The sequence below is a fragment of the Emydura macquarii genome, unplaced genomic scaffold (genome assembly GCF_026122565.2).
Source record: "Emydura macquarii macquarii isolate MOO-44397 ecotype Brisbane River unplaced genomic scaffold, CSIRO-AGI_Emac_v2 contig_2699, whole genome shotgun sequence".
Lineage (NCBI taxonomy): Eukaryota > Metazoa > Chordata > Testudines > Chelidae > Emydura > Emydura macquarii.
In genome coordinates this window covers 987,340-1,009,507 of record NW_027132836.1, presented here as the reverse complement: position 1 = coordinate 1,009,507, position 22,168 = coordinate 987,340, and the positions used below count along the sequence as shown (strand labels likewise).

Sequence of the window (22,168 nt, the reverse complement as noted above, 5' to 3'; positions counted from 1 at the left end):
ATTCCACTGCTGAATAGATCTCACCATCAGGAACTTTTCACCTTTGCTTAATAGCTTCCCATCTCATCTAATATCAACACCTTGTGCAGGTCTAAATAACTCTTCTTCCTTTGAGTTATGGACACCCTGCAGATACTCGGAGATGTCTAATATCCTCCGGCTGCCTGCTGCTTAAACTTACACGAATGCAAGTTCTTGCCATCTTTCCTAGGCAGTCAAGCCCTGCCTGCAGCCCTTTAATTGTTTTATTTGCTCTTCTGTGAACTTCCTTGTCTCTGTAGTAATGAGATGCCCAGAACTAAACTAGTATGATGTCTCTCCAGGTCCAGCTGGAGGGCAAGAGTTACCGGATCAGTTCTGCCCTATGCTGTGCCTGGCTAGCTGCTGTTTATCCTAGGGAAGGCTGAACCATGATGCCGCCAGTTGAGTGTGTAAGAATGTTGTTTGCAATGTTGTTGCTAGGTTGGTCCCAGGATATCAGAGAGACAAGGTGGGTGAGGTTATATATTTTTATTGGACCAACTTTTGTTGGTGAAAGAGACAAGCTTTTGTGCCACTCAGATCTCTTTGGCATGATACATCAAGAGGGCACCCAACTTATATTGCAAGGGAGGCATTTTGGTCCCAAGATAGTAAAGGTCGTTTTAATGTCTAGACTGAGGTGGATCAGAACCACTGCCCCTCTCCCTTGGGATGCTCAAGATCCAGATCTCAGTTCTGTGGCATCCTCTAGCTTTAATTGATTCTGGTGATATTCCAACGCTCTTGCATCCTTCTGACCTGTTGGCCGTGCAAGCAGGCTGAAAGAGCCCGTGCATTCTATCATCCTTTATAAACTCAGGCCCCAGTAGATTAGGAGACAAATAGAGATTTATTGTTGCATTTTCTTGTTCTTCCAGAGGGTATAAATAGAAGCCGCCCGTCTCAGCCTCCCAGGCACCCAGAATGCTGATAGGAAATGTCAGCAATAAACAGTTTCTCTGGACTTTGCCAATAATAGCAATATAAACTGCCGCTCCCTGACACCTCATTGGCTGATAGGTTCCAAAACAGACGAGATGTATCTCAAGGCCAGGTTCTGAGATGCACCGGCATTTTATTCCATCCTGCAATAATTTTGTGGCCCATTGAATTAATACTCATGTCCAAGAACCGGCAATAAAAGAGACCACGTTCCCGTACACATCAGATTTATCTGCCTTTTAAATTCTGTGTTAAATGCCAAACCTGGCTGGCACCTTCCCATCAATCTTTCATAATTCACAGAGGGAAGAAGGATCAAAACCTGCTAATGAGTTCAGGTCTCCTAATGGTTATTTTATCATTGAAGCAGAATAATAACGCTATTGCTTTGAGATTTCTAAGTGGCAGCTTTATAATTCCTTACAGAAGTTTACAACTAAAAAAAAACTAAACTAAAATAAAACAAACTGTCTGATTAAAGGTCAGTGTCAGGAATAGCCCAGTAGTGTTTTAAATATGTCTAGTAAGCAATGTTTCTGGTCTAATTGCTGTCCTTTCATCTTTGAGAAACTTGCTTCTCAAATTAAAAGCACCGTCCTAGTTTTCATCTCAAATGTGTGTTTGGTAAGAATTGGGAAATAGAATAAAGCAAGCAAGAATTCTGCTTAGCTTCACTAACGGCCTCATTGGAAGTCTAAAGAGCCATTAGGAGTCTTTCTATTAGTGTCAATAGGCTTTGGCTTCATACTCTAATTCCGTCGTCTGTTCTGGAACTAGAGGAATCCTTTTATAGATCCTGATATATGAAGGCCCATCACTTGAAGGCAACTTGAAAAAAGGGGTGGAAATACCGAGGTTGAGTGCACGTTGTGCATTGCCTGCTGCTTGTCTGGTGTATGTTTGGCTGTGAATGTTTGCACTGTCTGCTTCCATTGCTGGGTTTTTGAATATTTATAAGTGGCTCCCTCAAAATCTTTTGCTGTCTTTTGGCTATGACTAGTTTGAGAGCAGAGGCATCTCAATTGCATTCTCTCGGGTGAGATCCCATTTTGGTGGCATCTTCTTCTAAGTCCTTATCAGAAATGCCATTTATGATTCTTGTCCCAAATTTATTCCCTTTTACTGGCCCTAAATTCCCAGTGTTCCTCTAACTCCTACTAGGCTTCTAACAAACGCTCTGACTGGTTTGCCAGGCATTACACTACTGGTGAAAACAAGCTCTTTCCTGGATGTTTCAGCACAAAGCAACCATCAAACTTCTTAAGGACTGTCTCTCAGTCACTCAGCTGTGTTTGCTCGTCCAGCACATAAGCACTGAAAACACAGTCAGCTTCTCTACCCAATGCGTAAATGAGAGAGCTCACCTGGAAAGCCACCTTTCTCTCTTCTGAGCTTGATGGTGACCTGAAAGCATGTGTCACATTGCTTCCACTCTGGCCATTCTGTGAATCTGTTAAAGTTTAGACATTTCAGTTCAACCAACTTAGGCAGATCACTCAGTCTTTCACAGATTTACTTCTGGCATCATGTCATGATATATGGTATCCATGTTTTCTGAATCAGCAGGTATTTATTAAGAAAACAGTTACAGAGACAAACAAATTGGCATCCACATAGCTTGATTCCAGCTTTTTCTCCTCTGTTTACCAGGGACCACACCCTGCATGGAACTCTGTACAGCACACAGAGACCTCTAGCAGCTAAATAATATACTGCATGTAGACATATAATGACAGGAACTGTCGTCCTATCCATTATAAAGCCCTTTTCTCAGGGATACTCCATTATAATTTTCTCCCAGGTGGGTTGCTGTGGGTGAGCAGAGTCCTTCAGACTGTTTCATATCATGGTCTGTCACGTTCTGGAGTTCAATCCAGACCAGAAAGTGGTTGTGTCACCACCTGCCCTGTAACCCTGTGTGCCTTAAATGCTCTGCTGCAGTAGCTCACAGCCTGGACACCGACAGCCAGGAGGCAAATATGTAGGTCCCTGAGTGTGTGCGTGCCATGCAGCCCTGGTTCCATACTTTGGCCCTAGCGGCCTGCCTACAATACATCAGCCCCACCCTAGTCTCCACCAGCTTGCCTAATTTTTGCAGGGTGACTCCAACACGCTCCCAATCTGAATTTGAATTTCCCCAAAACCATCTGCTCTGAAGTGTCCACCCCTCTCTTGCAACACTCAGAAAAGTAATTCTGTCCGTTGCGCCTTTCGAGCAACGAACGCAGTTTATTCCTTTAACTGGAGTTAACAATCACTTCAATTCAGACACAGCACTGGGCTGGTTTAGATTAAAAGTAAAACACTTTTATTTAATTAAAAAGAGGTTTTTAATCAGTTCAAGTACAGGGGATAAAGACAAAATGTCTCCTGTCCAAGCCAGGGCAGTGAGTGGCCTTGGAAATGAATGTGAAGCTGCTGGTGATTTTCTGCAAGACTCAGCTTGTTATCCCAAATGGCGATTTCAAGGCCATTAACAAACGTAGCCTTTTACGTCTCTCTCTAGTGGCTGGTTGAAAGTGGATATTGGTCTATTACGGCTGCCAGCCAGAGGAGTCTGATGTTACCTCAAGTGACAGAGGTTTCTGCTTGTAGTGCCAGAGGCGATGGCCCAGGATGGCTGTTGTTGGGTGTGAAGAAGTTTGAATGCTTATGCAACATTTAACTGAAGTCTGTGCACCTTTTAGAACTGCAGAGTCGTACCTTTTCATGGGGATGGTCTGCATTCAGGGGGGTAGGGTCTGGATCCTCAGTGTCAAGTTCTGACCTAGGGAGGGGAGTTTGACCCTTACCCTCTTAACTCCCAAAATGTGGGGGACTGGTGCTCCAGTCCAAGCCCTTCTCTAGATGAAGACCGCTGTGTTTTTCCAACCTTTGTGCTGTGTTACCTGTCATAGAAACCCCAGAAAAAAAGGGGATGGGGGAAAATAACCATTCATAGTCTAAACACATGCTTCACAGAGGATCCTTTAAATTAATTATACCAAAATGCTTTGGGGTCAGGCATATGAAATGCAGTAATTTCCTGCGGGTGTACTAGCTCTTTGTGTCTTGACATGTGAGACAAGATGATAATGCATTTGTTCTCATCTGTTAAGAGCCCGAAACAAATACAGCTGAATGTCACCATACAGGCCTATAGCCACAGCCAGTGAAACAGGATAACTATCTTTAATTAACCTTCCCGGGACTTCTTTATGGTGGGTCCTTTTTGTTTTCCATTTCCAACAAAGAGGATGCTGTCTACAGGGGCGTTCTGGTAAGTGAAGCTGGCTGGGTGGACTGCTCCAGACCTTTAACTTTAGGTAGCTTAGTAAGGGAGTCTTTGCAGTGAGCAGAAAAGGTTGTGGGAACCCAGAGGATACAATTGATTAAGCACCTGATATCAGGGAAGCCCAGCTACAGAAATTGGGTATGGATGGGGGAAGGAACACTCGCAGACAGCTGGTGCTAATAAAGTGACAGGTACCTTGTGAATGCTTAAATAGATTAGCTAGAACTAGATGGAGCAGGTGAGTTGGATTGAGCTGGATGAATGAATCTCACGGATGATAGAGATAGGCCACAGTCTTCTGGCATGGAGTCAGGCTGCGGTTCTTCGTGTGCTACACTTATTTATTAAAAGAAATACAGAAACTTATGAGCATCTGCTTCAGTGTTTTGGTTCCTTTAAATTTTGTCTGCCTTGCTGGAACTAGGAGATCTGTGCTCCAGCAGCAGCTGAGGGTGAAGAGTTGTTCTGTGAGGACGAGCCGTTTGTCATTTCCTGGCCAAAATCGGGTTTCAAGCTAATCCTGTAATTTATTTTTTAGATCACAGAATCTATCAGGCTAAAAGATCCCTTCATGAGATTAAATTATTCTAGCTGAGCTCAGGACAATCAGAATTCAGGGATCTCAGCAGATGAATGATTAAAGGGCCTTCTCAGCAAACACATGGAAATAAGCAGGCTCCAATTCTGGGAGATTTCTTGGACACCTAAGGTGAACGGAAGACTTGTCAAGTTCTGCTGACTTGGCTTTAGCAGCTGAGATAGTTGGCATTGGAAAATGAGTTATGTCTCTTGGCCTGCTGCTGGGCTGCCTGTTTGTCATGGAGGATTCAGCTAATTATAGCCACAGCTTGAAGGGCTGGGAAAGATTTGGATGAGCCCACCCTTTTCTGGCATCTGAATAATAATAATCATCATCTTATGTTTCTATAACTCCTCAGCCCCAGGCTCCCAACATGCTTCACAAACTATATGCAGAGATCACTTACCTGCTACTGAAGTGCAGCACCGGTGGTTGGGAGCATGGCAATGTTGTATTTGTTCTTGTGTGGTATGGGGAAGTTAATCTCTAGAAAATAACCAGACTGTATGGGCCAAATTCAGAAATAATGTGCAAAGTGCTGTAATTTAGCTCTCATCCTGCTTTAACTTACGTCTTCTTTAAGCTCTTTGGTGTACATTCTACTAATTTAGGGCTGTTCTGCAATAATAATTCCAGAAGAACTCCCTGGATAGATACTCTATTCTGGAATAAAAGTGAGTTTGGAAGCATGTTAATTATTCTGAAATAAACAGTGGATATAATTAGCTGACTCCTCCATAGTAAACAGGTATCCCAGCAGCAAACTGAGACATACAGCTCCCATTTTCCAATGCAGACTATCCCAGTTGCTAAAGCTGAGTCAACAGAATTTGACAAGTCTTCATTTCAATGTAGGGGTCTGTCCTGGGCCTGCTACTAGTCAATATTTTCATTAAGGACTTGGATAATGGAGTGGAGAGTACACTTACAAAACTTGCAAATGACACCAACCTGGGAGTGGTTGCTACACTTTGGAGGACAGGATTAGAATTCAAAATGACCATAACAAATCGGAGAATTGTCCTGAAAGCAATAAGATGAAATTCAGTGAAGACAAATGCAAAGTAGAACACTTCGGAAGGAAAAACCAAATGCACAGCTACAAAATGGGAAAAACTGGCTCAGGGTAGTACTGATGAAAAAGATCTGGAGATTTGAGTGGGTCGCAAAGGGAATATGAGTCAACAATGTGATTTACTTCTGAAAAAGGCTAATATCATTCTGGGGGGATATTCTGAGGAGTGTCATATGTAAGACGTGGGAAGTAATTGTCCCAATCTACTCAGCACAGGTAAGGCCTCAGCTGGAGTACTGTGTCTGGTTCTGGGTGCTACTCTTTAAAAAAGAGGGGGACGAATTGGAGAGAGTCCAGAGGAGAGTAAGAAAAATGATAAAAGGTTTAGAAAGCTTGATCTGTGAGGAAAGATTAAAAAAACGGGGGCTGTTTAGTCCCAAGAAAAAAAGACTGAGGGAGGATCTGATAACAGTCTTCAAGTCACTTTTATTCCAGAAAGGAGTGTCCACACAAGGAGCTATTCTGGTTGATTTCCCTGTGTAGACAAGCCCTCACATTCCTTTGGTTATCACTAGAGTGGGTACAGATAGATCTAAGACATCCTTGGCCCCATTAAACTCCCTAAATTACACTACTTTAAAACACCACCTCTAACTTTTTGTGTCTGTGTGTGAGAGAGAGTGCATGCATGTAGAATACATGTGATGGATGGGCATGGGTGACTGCCAGTGCCCTCCGTGGTCCGTGAGTGGCAGAAGCACCCTATCTCAAGAGAGGGATACTGTGAGTTATGCAGTTCTTTCCTCAGTAGTCAGGTCTTCTCGGCACCTGTAATGCGTGTTGCTTAGATTATCATTATTTTAGCCATTCAAAATTCATAGATTTTTAAAGCAGAAGAGACTGTCTAGTCTGACCTACTGACTAGCACAGGCCAGAGCATTTCACCAAGTGAATCCTGCAGTGAGCCCATATCTTTTGGTTGAGCTAGAGCATATCTTTTAAAAAGACATCCAGTCTTGGTTTAAAGGCTTCAGGTAATGGAGAATCCAGCACCTCCCTAATTTAATTACCCTCCAATGGTTAATTACCCTCACTTAATAATCTGTGCCTTATTTCTAGCCTGAACGTGTCTAACTTCATCTTCTAGTCACTGAATCTTTTAATTTGATTGCAAATGCTTTGAATTTTGGTTTTGAGTCTTTCCATTATCTGACGCGTGCATGTGGGCCCCGAAGGAGGGTACGGTTACCGAGGAAACTGTCGTGGGATTCGGTTTGTTGATTGGCTGTGGTGTTAGATCAGAGGGTGGCGTTTGAGAGGTGTGCAGTGCACAAACAGAAAACATGCCTGCTGGTGAGTTCATGTCCATTTGGACTTGTGAGCTGAAAGAAACGTGGTTGAAGTTGAGGGACTGCTGGCCAGCTGTTAGGGAGTGAGTGAAGTGCTAGAATCCAGGGTTTCATTTCACTGGAGTAGGAAGGATGGCTCTGAGTGCTCGGAAGGGCTATTTTTAAAAGGACACTAGGATAACAGCCATAGAATCATAGAAATGTAGGGCTGGAAAGGACCATCATCTAGTCCAGCCCCCTGCCCTGAGGCAAGACCAAGTAAAGCTAGACCATTCCCGACAGGTGTTCTTAAAAACCTCCAATGACGGGGGTTCCACAGCCTCCCTTGGAAGCCTAAGCCAGTGCTTCTATCCTTCAGAGTTGGAAAGTTTTTTTCCTAATACCTAATCTAAATTTCCCCTGCTGCAGATTAAGTCGATTACATATATATATATATATATAAAAGACGGCAAATGTCCAACCCTGGGTTGGTGACAATCCATCAGATTATCCAAAGAGAATGGAATTTAAAACTCCAATTTGCTTTTCTCCATTCATGCTATTTGTTTGCTGGTTTTTTCATTTCCCTCATTTGGGACCGTGAAACTGGAGCAGTCATTGTACTTTGGTTTCTGCTTGGTTTCCTGTCAGCTTTACTTTCTGATTCTTACACACTTTACAGACTCTGCAAAATGTCTTTGGTTGCGGGTGCTGCAGGGGAATATTGGTTGGTTTTTACGTATTTAACCCCAAAAATATTTTTCTTTTTCAAGTTAAGTTTTAAATTTGGGGCCCAGCTGGATCTGAGAGTGGTGCCCATTGGTGGATCATTTGGCCAGATGTGCAAATATACAGCTGTGCATTCTCTTTATGGCAAGAATAATGGAAATTACAGCATGTGTGTGGAGCAGTTTTTTCAGCCTACTGTTTTGTTGTTTTCAGCATGTGTATGTGGGAACAGATCCGATCCTATATACACAGACAGGCTGGTGGTCAGTGCATGTACAGGATGATATTTCAAGGCATGGTCTCTTGTGCAGATGGAAGATAGGTAGTTTGGTTATCCGAGCAGAGTGGCTCAGTGGAATTTCGAGTCCATCCTGATAGATAGCTTGCCTCCTCATGTGGGGAAATGCCAGACTCCTTCTGACTGAAAATGAGTTATTGGAGCTCTGTTTGCTTTAGGAGCCTCATGGCAGCAGGTGCACATTTAAGACCAACAGTGGCATATTTCAGCTTGAGGCAATGGACACTGCTGCCCACAGTGCAGCTGTCTCAGTCCTATTAAGAACAACCACCGCCCTGAGTGGCATTCACAGCAGTGCTAATTACTCTGCATCTGGGGCCATTAAAATCTGCAATATTGAACAACACAACAGCACGGCCACGCGCTGTTTGCTTCCTTCCGGGCAAAAGGTATACTAAGCGCAGGAACTGAATTCATCTCTCCAGGCTCAGCAGCCATTTCTCTTATCTCTGTTGTATCCCTCTGATGATTCAGGAGCAGTATTAATGGTAATCTTCAATCTTTGCTTGCCTATAGCCGCAGTGTGGGTCATCAACTCTGCCAGGGGGGAAATGGGATTGGGGCAGGGTACTTGGGGCTCCAACATGGGAGGCAGAGCATCCCTGGAAACTGAAAAGTATTAGCTATCATACAGGGCAGCTTCTGCTTTGAAATAACAACCAGGAACATATTGTTACCTGGTGTGTGGCAGGGGTGGGACGGGCTAGTGAGCTAAATTTGTGGCAGTCTTCTCTAGCTTAGGGGGTAGAGATTTGTATGTGTGGAGCAGAAGAAGCTGGGTTTTAATCCTGGCTCCCCAGGAGAGTGATTGGCTTATTCAGTAGCTGCATCTGTTGCGTGCAGCAGACGGATGTGCTGTGTGCAATTCTTTAGCTTGTGTCATGCAGGAGGTCACTAGATCGTAAAGATGCTTGTAGCCTTGAACTCTGTGAGGCTGTCGGGTTAGCTGGAATTCTGTGGAGAGACAATCTCAGATCCCAGCAGCTCTGGCTCAGCCCTTCATCCTTCTGAGAGAGATGAATTGAGCACCCTGCAAACTGTGTTTATGGCCTTCTGAGGGGACCTTTCAGAGTGAGGTCCTGCCATGGAAGAGCCCAGCAGTGGTTGCATTTCAGTGTTAGTGACTCTGTCTGGGTTGCCTTGGTAGGCACTGTCATTACTATTATACCTGAAGAGTTCTTAGGCTCAGTGGCCTGATAATGAACTGTACCACAGGGATAATGGTTGTGCATTGGTTGCTCTCAGTTCTTGCTGTTTCAGCAAACCGAGCTACTCACAAGCCCCAGTGACGTCAGGAAGGAGTAAGAGACACTGGCATCCAGTCAGGATGTACATGAAACTTAGCAGCTGCTGAGGGAAAGATGCCTCCATAAGTAGACTCTCCATCTTAGCGTGAGGAGTGTGGGGAAGACGGAGGATCTTGGGAGTGGCACTGGATAGATGTCTTTAAAAGAATATGGGAGTGAATTCTTTGCTGGTGTAGACTGAAATCAGTGAAGCTATGACCTTTTATATTCACTGGTGAAATCGACATGACAATCAAGTCAAGAGACAGGACTGGTCAGTGTCCATGCTGGTAGCTGTAGGGTACAAAGCCTACATCCTGCCTGAAAAAAAGCACAAGAATGCAAATGTTCCCAAAGAGAATGAACAACAGTCAGAGAAAATTGCTGGCCCTACATAAACACCCACCTGGGTGACCCTATGTAAACACACCACAGGTGTTCCCTCAAGGATTACAGGCTCACCTCCCCTGAAAAGCAGGCTGTGAGCAACCAGCTTGGGGGATCAAACCTGCATCTCCCATGTGGCATACGGATCAGTGTCGCTAAGCCAGCCCACCTGGCTCTGGCTTGTTTTTTAAAGGTGTAAATAATACCAGGGCAAACACCCTTTGCAACTTCCACAGGTGCTGCAGTCCAGATGACATCTTCCCGCTCAGCCGGCTGGAGCTCTGAATGGCACGCTGATTTCCTTTGTGCCCTCAGAACCGCCTTGTCTCCAAATCAAGGCACCACACACACTCAGAGTTTAAAAACAACACCATCACAGGACGTTATTCTGTTCCCATTAAAGCCTATTCATCATTTTCTCCATCTCATCATTATTCATGCTGCTGTTCAAACTCTTTCCTCTGACTGTTTTGCTAAATTTAAGTGGCTTTAGAATAGTCAATTCCCCCTGGTTTTTAATTCTTTCCCCTGAGTTCAGGTAGGGCCCAATCTGAAGTCTCTTGCAGTCAGTTAAGGTCTTTTCACTGATATCAGAGGGTTTTGGATCAGTGCAGGCCCCTTGGCTTTCTGTTTTGTGGGAACCAGTGTGAGGTGGTGGTGTGCTGGTCGTGGGACGTAGGACTGAGGACGAGAGAGGCTAGAATTCCTGCTGAAGTGGGGCTGAATATACCATCATGTGGAGTCCTACATGCAGCAGAGGGAGTGCATCCCTCTGCAGCAGAACATGCTTGGTGCTGGGTCTGGAGAACCCACTCGTGAGCATGACAGGCAGTCGCAAGCTCTTTCACGTGAGTCCTTTAAACTCCTGGGTGAGCCCAGGCTAAACTGACGGTGCTGACAGTTAGGAAAAGCATCTTGTAAACGGATTGAGTCTGATCTGAGAGGCGCTGATTGTGGGGCCTTATGGTGCCATTTATTTGGTGGTCCTGTGCTTTGAACATCTGTTTCCTCTTGGGGAGACCAGCAGATGGGTGATGCTGTAAGGATGAATAATAAAAGGTGGCAACATGGTCTAGTGTTCACAGCATGAGACTGGAAATCAGATGTGGAGATTTGAATTGTAATCCCAGCTCTGACACTGATTTACCATTCGACCTTGGCCATGTCATTTAACTTCTCGGTGCCTGTTCTGTAACACGTGAATAAGGCATGCATTATAAAGTGCCTTTGTTAAACAGCCTGTGATGGCTTGATGAGTCACAGGTAAGGACCGAGCATGATATTTAAAACACATCTATTCCTAGCCCCACACTGCGTGGCTGCAGGGATTCACTCCTTCCTGTTGCTTATCTTGCTTAGAAGGGGACTGTCATGGGGCAGCCTGCCCCTCTAAGGGCCAGGGTTCTTGGGGCCAGCCAGCCCTGTTCAGTTACCGGGGCCAGAGCTTCCTATAAAGGGCTGAGAAAGCTCAGTTGTAGGGGGGTCTGCTGGAGGGAGGTTTGCTTCTGTGGCTGGCCTTGGAGCAGATGGGGTGCACAGGGCAAGGTCTCTGAGCCCCATAGATTGTGTGGGTATAGGGTTTGGATTTATAAACCGTGCTCTGACGGGAGGGCTTGATAGAGATGTGGATGTGGCCTTAGTCCTTCCTGGGTTGGGGGAGACGGGCCGGAGCCTTACCAGGACCAGAAGGGTACAGAGATGGGTGTAAGTTTGCATCCGACTGTTGAGGCTGCTGTGCAGCCCAAGTTATTCTGGGTCTCACTCGTTATCCGGAGTGATCATAAATGGCAGCTCTGCGGTTTTATCAGCTGTATTTGCTGGTCTCCCATTTTAGCAGCTGCAAGGAATACTTGGGACCAAACCTGGCAAGCAAATTCCCATAGCAGGTGGTAAATTGCAAACTGCCAGCCCTCCTGATTCAGTCATAAAGCACTTTCCGAAAACACGGTTTTCGTTCCCTGAGTCTGGAGGGGTGTGGTTCCTAGCCACTGACTCCCAACCGTCGGGAATGGTCGCCTATTGTCCATTGCATGTTCACCAGGATAGTGCCACGCAGGGTGATATCCAGGCACCTGGACCTAAACTGAAAGTGCATCCAGTGTCCCTTCCAGGGCTGGCGCCTGTTCCCGTCACGCTTGTGGAAGCAGCAAGAGTGTCCTGCCCTGGGAGCTGATTTGGGGCAGTTGCATGGCAGTCAGCAGCCGTGGGGATTTTGCCTGCAGTTCCTGCTTTGGCCGCTACGGTCTGCTTGTCCAGCAGGCGGCTGCAGTCGCTGCTGTCTGCTGTCCTCGGGGGTCCCCGTTGGACTGAGCAGGGCACCCTAGAATAGTGAGAGCACAACGGAGCACTAAGCAGTAAGGCGGGGGGATCCCAGCGGGGTGCTGCCTCCCCTCTTTGCCTCCAGCACAGCAGCCTCCCCGCGGTGGCAGCGGGTCCGGGGGCCCCTGCAACATGGGATGGAGGGGCAGTGGAGCTGGCTCCTTGTGGGAGCCTGGGAGGAGGGCTGGGTTGGGGGTTCGGCTGAAGCCAGCCAGGGAGTGGGATTGCAGGGTGACTGCAGCCTGCCAGGGTGGGGTAGGGAAAGCGGGAGCTGCTGTGGGAGGAATGAGGACTAGGTTTGGGGTGGCAGAAGCTGATGGCTCCCAGGGGAGGGGGAGTAAAATGGGTGGGGAGTTAGCAGTAGCATTATGTTAGCCAAATTCAGCTACGCGCACGTGGGTGGCGCTCCCGTTACGACTGAGGGGTGCTCTGCCCCCTTGGCATGGGCTGAATTTGTGCCTCGATATGTCGTGTTACAGTGGAGAAGGGTCGTGACTTATTCCCAGTCCAGCAGGGGCGAACAGCCGACTTGCAAGGGAACCTCCTCCGTGAGCTCTGAAGCTCAGTTTCTTAGACCCAGAGGCTCAGCTGAGGACGTCCCTGGGGCTGGATGCGGGGTGGCTGAAAGCATCATTGTCCCAAGCGTGATACATGTGCTAGTGTCCGATCTGGTTCCCATCAAAACCAGTGGGAGTTTTGCTCATTGCTCCTTGGAGTTGTACATGTCTGGTCTGATTGTCAAAGGTGCTGAGCACCTCGGTGGTGTGACCAGATGTCCTGATTTTATAGGGACAGTCCCGCTATTCGGGGCTCTGTCTTATATAGGCGCCTATTGCCCACCCAGCCCATCCTGATTTTCACACTTGCTAGCTGGTCACCCTAAGCTGGGATTGGTCAGCACCTCTGACAATCGGGTCCCAGGTTTGCAGGCTATTTCACACCAGGCTTGTAGGAGAATCTTTCACATCTCACCAAGTTCCTTTCCCTAGTAGTACTCCACTTTATTTCCCCGTAATGAGAGTGAAAACAGCATTTGCTGGGCCGCTCAAGTTAATAAGGCTCTTCTGTCTTTTTCAGCTACGCTGGGAACACTAGATTTCAGTTTGCTGTACGACCAAGAAAACAATGCTCTCCACTGCACAATCAATAAAGCCAAGGTATGTCTCAATGCTAGTCTACAAGCAGCAAGAATTAAATATGCATAGATCTAATGACCTTTGCTCTGCCTCTTGTCTGTTGTGGAGCCAGTGATGTGCCAATCTGTAATGAGCAAGGGGCTGGGATGCCTCTGGTTCATTGCTCTGTGAATTTCCACTGCACGGGCTGCAGCTAAATCCCCAGAGCGCTGGGTTCTCTCTTTTGAAGTATTTGCTAAAATTAAAATGAAATGTGGGAGTGGTGCAGGGGCTGAGCATGCTGTGGCATTCATGGGAGAGTGGGTGGTTAGATGGCTGGTATCCCTCCAATCTCCAGGGCAGCACTGAGGGGCTTTCACATCTGAGGGGGCGGGACAAAGCAGCGTGGAGGATGAGAAGCTATCCCTTGCCTTGATCTATCTCCGTCTCTCTCTCTTGCTCTCCTTTACTCTCATCTCCCCTCTCCCTTTTCTTCTGGCCCCGTCTCAACTCGTTCCTTTTCCTGCTCCCCTCCCCCTTTTCTATGTATTTTTGATGCTCCCATCTTTTCTTTTCTTTCCCATTCCCTCTCTCTTTGTCCCTGCTCTATGAAAGATTTCTGTGGGTTTGACACTCATCCTGCAGCGATTGCTGATGTTAGTCACCCCACTGGCCAGCGGACCCTGCTGATTCAGCCCTTCCTGGAGTTGGACTCCTTGACAAGGGATGGTATGCCCAGTGGTGCTGACTTGGCAAAGCAGACGATCAGTGGACTCCTGAAATGATGCTCAGGTTGGTCCTGGGACATGTGACGCCTTTGGCCAGATAGCCCATAGAACCCAGTGCATGGGTAGGTGCTCACTGACCGTTCCGGTACTGTACGGCTTCTCAGTCAAGCTTCCGGGATCCCACCCTGGCAGATAAAAGCTATGCTACTGACCGGTCCAGAGAACCTGCCGTCCACAAGTAGGGGGGAGAGGTGGAGACCACATGGTGGAGGGGATCTAGTGTATCCTATGGGAACAACAAGTCCAGTTGCTAGAAAGTTGATTCATCTGTTTTCAGAGATAGGAAGTGCTGGAGGCAGTGCTTCACTTGTGCCCCGGCTGAGCCCCGGCACCTCTGGGCTTACTGCATCAGTTACGAATGTAAAAAAATTGCTTGAGGTCCGGCTGTTGGCATAGCCGTGGGGCCCATTCTTAGTCTGAGTTTGTCTTCTCAATCCTAACTAACCCCTGCCCTCTTTAAAAAGATTCCTCATGTGAGGGGGTGTCTGTAGTTAAAATTTCTTAGCCCAAATTCAGGGCCAATGGGAGCAGGTAGGCCATCAGGTATTGACAGCAGCATTGCCCTCCTTGACCACTGCACAACCAGGGCCAGTTTCTCAACTGGTGTGAATCAACATCAATGGGGCGAGACCCATTTAGACCAGCTGAGGATCTGACCTCCAGGCACCTGGATTTTCCCGTGAAGCTGTGAAATGGCAGTGTACAGATCGGAGCAAAAGGAGGGATGGTCCGGTGATTATGGCACTAGCCTGGGGTTTAGACACTGACAGGGTTGCGGTGATCAGGGGAGGGCGATCTGTGTGTGTAGGTGTCCGCAGGTTCAGAAATCCCACCCCAGGCTCCTAATGGTGGCTCTGCTATTCAAGCCATCGCTTCCATCAGCTGACGCAGCCTCGCCCCAGCTTCCGCCATTCTCGCGTTGTTGTTCTAGCTGTGGCATTTTCAGAGACATTGATGTCCTGAATCACTTTTAATATTTTTTAACTAGAGCATCGACACGATGGCTAGAGCTATTTATACAAAAAAGAAACCAGCCCAACATTATGATTATTTACTTGACGCTGTGACCGGCTGTCAGTTTATGAATGGCTCTGTTAAATGCTGCTAATCATTGCCACAAAGCACTCTGCATCAGCTCCTTTGCTGTCTGGGTAATTGAAGCGATTAGGTTTTTATGCTCATTTTGGAGCAAAAACTGCCTACTTATGGCCTGATTCTGCTTCTGCAGAAGTCGATGAGAAAAGCATTCAGCCCTTCATCAGCTCCCCTTTGTAGGAGGTTTTCTGAGAGGACTACGATAGCTGAGCCCAGAACGATGCAATAAATAAATACAGCAAAGATGAAGGTGACAAGCTGGCTGGAGAGATGCCCAAAAGATAGATGGTGGCTTGGAGAAGCAAAATTGTTGCCCTCTCTCTACAGTTCCATGTAACTTCTGTGAGTTAGTGTCTGCAGGCAGAGTAGGGCTCAGTTGTGATCACAGTAAAGATGCATCTGGCTGGGTGCCATTGGGCAGCACGTTGTTAACATGTTAATTAAACTGCCAGTGCTAGAAGTGGCCGTTGCAAACAGCTGGCAGGGGAAGAGCATCTCAAGAGTCAGGGTAAGGTTTTCCCTCTTGCATCTGATTGCTGCTTTATTGAGTGGAGGAGAATGTTGCCTATGAGTTGATTTCCTGCCTGTCTCCTCTGACTGAAGGTGATGAGATTTTCACCGAGGGAGGGAGTTAATCCCTGCTACGAGGAACACAAAGTCTGAAAGGGCAAAGTACCAGAGCACTAAACTCCCAATACGAGCAGCTCTTGGGCATTCATTGCAAGTCAAATCTGGCTCCTGGTTGCCAGAAGGAGCAAATTGATCTCCCGGGAGTAAGTGGCAAAGTGGGACTGAAAATAATGGGAATTGTTTTATATTCTCCTCACCCAAAAATGAGGTTTTTATTTATGTATTTGGATTGCATGGTCATGGGCCAGAATCCCATTGTGCTTGGCCCTGTACAGACAGAGCAAAAAGACAGTGCCAAGAGTTTACAATCTTAAGCAGGTGTGCATCTGTCAGGACTGTGTAATCTGAGCTATCCAGAGAACAACCACTCCGTTATATGCCTATGGTATGCGTCCCACCCTTTGCTAGTCACCCAGCCTTGCCTCTCAAGGAGCTGCAGTGAAGTCAAGTAGCTCCTGGTATTCCTAACAAGCCACCTCCCAAATTTTGCCTGATCCATTGCATGTGGCACAGGGCTACATTTGTTCTGTCAGCTATAAGTCAAAATGACGAGAAAATACAGCTGCCTGAGGAGATAGAATATCCACCTGCAGAATGAAATTAAGGCCTTTTCCTCCTCAGTGCTTTTCTTATGGTGAAAATCGATGTACGTGTCGGGTGATGTGTTTTGCTTCAGTGCTGTGCATAGTGGGGCCGTGCTAAGTCTGCCTGCACAAAGGTGACAATCTGCCCTGTGCACAGAACATACTCAGATACTGTACCCATTGTGCTATCTCCGGCTCTAAAATCAGTTTCGCCCTCAACATGATAGGCATCAGAACTAATGCCTTGCTCCTTAAAGAAACCACCTCATTACCCTCTGGGTCTGAGGATGTCATGCTGTCTAATCAATATCCCTTTTTTGATCCTCCAGCTCTGCTTTTTTGATGTTAATGTGTAACATACAAGATGTTATTTATCCCCTCCTCCCCCTGTAGCATAAATGCTTGAGGCAGGAAAAAGTGAGAATGCAGTTGAATGAATCTCCATGCTGTCTGAATCAGGTGGCTGAATGGAAAGCATGGAGCTGCATTCCTATAGCTATAGAGAGATGTAGCTATAGAGGCAGAGTTCGGGGAAGTATTATAGATCAATAAGGGAACTGAATGGTGAGATTTCTTCTCCCGCCCCCTTAGCCAGAGTGAGTGAATTTAATATGCTGACACTCAAGCAGTCCTCATTGTCAGGCCGCTCCTTTGGTTTATTTAGAGAGCCGTGCTGAGGATGATGTTTATAATTGGGTTTGTAGTGGGAGGAAGACAAGGAAGAAGGAGACCTCTAAGCAGAAAGTGATATATACTGATGGCGAGACTGAAGGAGAGGGTGACACAATTTTGCAGGTATGGGAGCGGGGGGAAAAGCCCATTCCTGTTCCAGAACGAAGCCATCTGCTAAGGCCAGGACTTATCCCGCGCCGCTCTCAGTCTCTTTCAGCTCATTCTGACAGCAGCTATTGCAGTCTTTTACTGTATCCTTTAATGGCCATGCTTTTTTAGTTCTTCCTCTTCTTACTGCTACTGCCCAGGCCTTATTCACCTCATCAGCAGCAAAATGAGGCAGATCCAGCACACAACTGGGCTCTGAAGGGATATAGACAAATATCTATGTGAAGCCAAAAGTTACTAGCTATGAGGACTGATCCCAAATGAAATGGTTCATCGAGCTCATCTGTAGAGCCATATCCCTTGCTCATGTCAATTTACACAGCTCCATTGGAATCAATGGGCTCAGATCTCCAACTTGTGAAAATCAGCACCGCTCCATTGGAGCCAATGAGCCAGATTTGCAGCTGGTGTAAATTGGTGTAGCTCTAATGGAGCCTCTAAACGCTACTGTAATACAGATAAGGAACTCTAAGGTGCATCTGTGAAACAAATCCAAACTCCAGACCATTTGAGATACCCCCGTTGTTAACAAGTGCCACAGCCATCCTGCCAGGCACGGCAGCTGGAAGGGGCCCACCTGCAAACAGCAAAACACAGACATTGTCTACATGGGGAAATTGATTGGAAGAGCCACTGTGGAGTAGCATCCTGTGTGAACACTCTCCTTCTGGAATAGCTCTAGCTATTTAGATTCACTCCCTGACTTATTCCAGAATTATTCCCCATCTAGACAAGCCCACGGTGGAAAACTAAAGGTTTCATTTACAGCCAACGTTTGCGAGACAGCCACTGAGGAGAGATGTTGTATCTGTGACCACCCAAGAGCTGCACAGCATGGGCCATTTCCTGCCTGCTGTCAAGCTGCCATGGCGGTGAGAAGGGCTCTTTGATAACTAAACAAGTCTGTGTTAAGGCTGGAAAGTGCTTTTGATCTTACCACCAGTCTCTCCACAGGACTCAGCTCATGGAACCAAATTAAGCAATGACAAAGGGTTTGTTTTTCCTGGCCTTGCTTGGAGCTGGTACAGAGCCTGCGGTTAGCTTCCACCAGCTGATCTTGGGGAGCAGTTGACTGGGGAAAAAGGATCCAGAGCCGTTTTGCTGAAGGCTGTGTAAAAACATGGATCCCCTTGAGCCAAGAGAACTTTTTCAGTCTGTGTCTCTTGGCAGCTCTTTGGCACCAGTAAGGACCCTTGTACACACACAAAGGGAGACGCGCACAAAGCTGCCCTCCCATTTCCCTGCATTGAGCATTCTTCTGTTTGGTAGCTCACTTGTGCAATAATAAAGGAAAGTGAAACGTGAGTGACCCTATTAAAATGTACTTCAGGGAAGGGGTGGCATGCAGAAGGGCCAGCCAGACATAATGCACCAGACTAATCTCCGGGGGCTCGAACTTTCCTATCGAATGCATCTGCTACAAATTACCTATAGTCTGGTGCTCCGGGGAAGCAAAGTCTCCATAACTATAGTGAGCTGGAGCTGCTGCAACTGTTCCCGGGGTGTTCCTGGGCAGGGATCCTGTTTGAGGGAGCTCCCTTTTGAGAGGTGAAGCCATGAAGTCGCAGTCTTGCCCCTCTGGTTGATCCTGCATGTTCAGGCTAGTGTAGGGCAAGAGGTTCACTCTGAATAAGCACCCAAAAATCTGAATGCTGATTGATGGCTGATCCAAACCACACAGAATGCTGGAGTTTGGGCTGAAATTTTCTTGAGAACCAGCTTTCCAGGGACTTTCAGAAGCCCGGAGTGTCCGGGTAGGTTGGTTGGTGATCTCATGGGAGCAGCCTTTCCCATGGAGCCTGGTGCTTCTGTTTCGAGGCCCTCATTCCTGAGGCTGGGTCAGAATAGCTTTGTCTCATTTGCAGATAACCAGCCATGAACGTTTCACCCGTATCCTCCGACTCCCTTAGAATGGATTCATGCTTCCCTCTTCCATGCCTTCCTTTGCTCTCTGCATGAGTAACACTGGGTTCTTAGGACAGGAGATTGCAGTAGTAGTCAGAACACCGGGATTGACAGGCACGTTGGGTAGGTGCCATCCCTCAGCTCCTGTGCAAGGATGGTGTCTGTTTATTAGAAGAGCAAACTCCCTGAAAGATCCAGGTGTTCTGGGTGACGTGAGCTCTGTGGGGCAGGGACCATCTCTTTGTTCTGTCCCATTTAATACAGGAGGCCTAGTACCATCCGATGAAATTCAGACTCTGGGGAGTATAGGCAGGGAAAGCCCAGTAACCATGCAGGCTATGAAAGAGGCCAGATCCCCAGCCATGGAAGGGCTCCCACGTCCAGGACCTCCAATCTCAGCCCCATGGACCCAAGGAGGAATGATGGGCTTCCCCAGTGGCTGTAGCTGGGGCGATGTCTCAGCAGCCTCCTCAGTGAATCCCAGACACTCTGCTGGGCATCCTACCACCACTAGGTCGACTCCCAGACATAAGCACTGCTCCGCTAGAGTAAGGGTTGCAGAATCTCCTCTCATGTAAGGAGGTTATTTCTTCTCCTCCCCCCGCAACACACTGTGGGCAGCTCCTGTTCCGACCAACATGCACGATGCCCATGCATCCTTATTTGTCTGCAGTAGCTCCTAGCAGCCTCCATCAAGATTGGGGCCCGGTTGCACTCGGTGCTGCTCACCACTAGAATGGTGGGAACAGACCCCTTGATCCCAGAAAATCACTTTAAAGCTCAGCTTATTTGTGCTGTGACGTTCGAACGTTGCTGTGCTGGTTTTTTCCATCCTTCTCTCACTCCACTTTTCTGTTTTATTTACTGTGCCATCCATCCACCCTCATTTCATCTCTCGGCCGGGGAAAGCTGCCAAAGCTCCGCCACAGAAAGGTAAGGGTCAGGACCCCCGTCTCCCAGATGTAGCTTGTACGTAGATGCATAGACGTAAAACTAGATGTAAACCTAGAGTGGTAGTCTGCCTCAGCCTTGCTAATCCAGCTGAAAGGTGTGAGTGGTATTCGGTAATGAATTGCTCTGATAGCATTACAAATGCAATTTGCTGGATTGACCCGGTGTGACTGTGTGTAGATATTGGGAGAACCTTCCCGGTAAAGCCTGGTTGGGATAAAGCTAATACAAAGGAGCATTCTCCTTGACTCCCAAAGCTGCTGAAGCCTATTATAGGCTCCTGTCCGTGGCACTAATATGTCTACACGAGACCTCCTGCACAGAGAGGGAGGGAGTCAGAGTATTAGATGTGCTGCAATAGACAGGGTAACAAACGAACGTTGCACTTGGTAACAGTCAGGGCTGCAACAGAACACACCCCATTCTTCCGAAGCCTTTAAATCCTGGAAATAGGAAGTGACTGGGCAAGACACGTGCGTTCCTTTGCGCCTTCAGAGTGTCTGCAGTGCTGTCGGGCATGCACTCCAGCATGCCATCAGGCTTCATTTCCATCCCCAGTGGATACCCAAAAGCAACATGTTCTCCAGCATCATTCAGTTCGCATCCAGTGCAAAACCCTGCCAGGGACCCTCACTGCTTTTACTTCAGCTATCTCCACAGATCAGCGCAGCTGGTTGTTCCCTGCGCCAGGCTTTTGGGAAGTGAGGGGCCCCGCATGCTGCTGAGGTCACTGGGAAAGGTTTTGCGTTGGAGAGTGATTAAATCGAGACAAATTGTGAGAGTTACTGTTGGGGGCAGGTGAGGAATGGCTAGTCGATAAGGAAGGAACCAGCGGCTTGCATCCTTGGGTCGTGGTCCAGGACTGGCGCTCGTAGGCACTACCACAATACAAATTAATAGTAGTGCCACGTTTGGCCAGGGACATTGTTGGGAGAAATCAGTGTAAGTCCATTGGCATCAATGGAGGTGACGGCAAGGATGGGTCTGGTTCATTGTCTTTCTAGCACGACACATCCTTCAGGCTACATATCTGCTTTTACAGATAGCATTTAAAAGCCTTCAGTCTTTTATCGGCTCTGGAAACAGCTTTCCCCCTCTTAAATAAAAACTCCTTCCCCTTTGATCTGCTCCTGCTCTTCTCTATTTATTTTGATCTGCTGTTTTCTATCTGCTCACGTGTGTCTCTTGAGTCCTGATAGCTGCTCCTCGCTGGTGTTAGGAGGTCCTGTGCTGCACCTACTGCAGGTTGGATCAAATAACGTGATGTATTAGACCATTGGGCTGACAGTTCTTTCCTCTGCAGCCTTTGCCCATTGGACACGTTGGAAGGTTAGGCTATCCCGGACATGTTCAGTAGGTGTGCTCTGCCTGGTGGTACATTTCCTGGTGCAGGTTAGGGTGTGTTATTATTTATTGACAGCAGGACCTCTGGGATGCTCAGTGCTTTCCAGGCATTCAAGGAACAGTACTACTTGCTTCCAGGGGCTCTCAGTGTAAACGTGCCCTGAGTTTGGAGATAAATGGGAGGAGGACGAGGGAAGCAACTGGAGAGGCAGGAAGGATGGAGGATGACTTTTTGTGGGGATAGGCAGGACTAGGGCATGCTTAGATGCTGACAGTCCTGAGGCTGATTAACTGACACTGGAGGTTTGGCAGGGCCCTGCATGGCCCAGAATAATGGGAGTGCAAAGATGGCTTAAAGTCCTCCCGCTTCATCCCTTCCCCCAGCTCAGGACTGGAGTGACTGCGAATCAGGCCTGTTGTGTTCCCAATCATACAGAATGGACCTATTGGGGGGGCAGCTCTGGCTGGATTAGGAGATCTGGCTGCGTGGATCTAATTGCATGATTGGGACCCTAGAGAATTATTTTTAAAAGTGGCTAGACAAATCAAACAAGCAGAAACATGAACGTCCTTTTCTCAAGCAACAGTAGGTGGGAGTTGTCTGGTCTGCCTGGAATACGGTCTTGGGACACAGTCATGATAAAAATCATAATTCCATAACCTTTGTTACTGCAGATGTTTTACATTATTAGAACTGAAATGGTTTTTGCCGACTTGAATATTGAAGAAGCTCAAAT

General features: G+C 47.2%; 1 protein-coding gene across 2 annotated transcripts in view; it reads left to right on the top strand.

Moving 5' to 3' along the window:
- DOC2B (double C2 domain beta) overlaps nt 1–22,168 on the top strand; it is a 124,725-nt gene that overhangs the window by 14,526 nt on the left and 88,031 nt on the right. For both annotated transcript variants that reach the window (XM_067565781.1, XM_067565782.1), the window contains exon 2: nt 13,257–13,336. In XM_067565781.1, the coding sequence (XP_067421882.1) occupies nt 13,257–13,336 (80 nt within the window). The remainder of the gene's footprint in view (nt 1–13,256; nt 13,337–22,168) is intronic.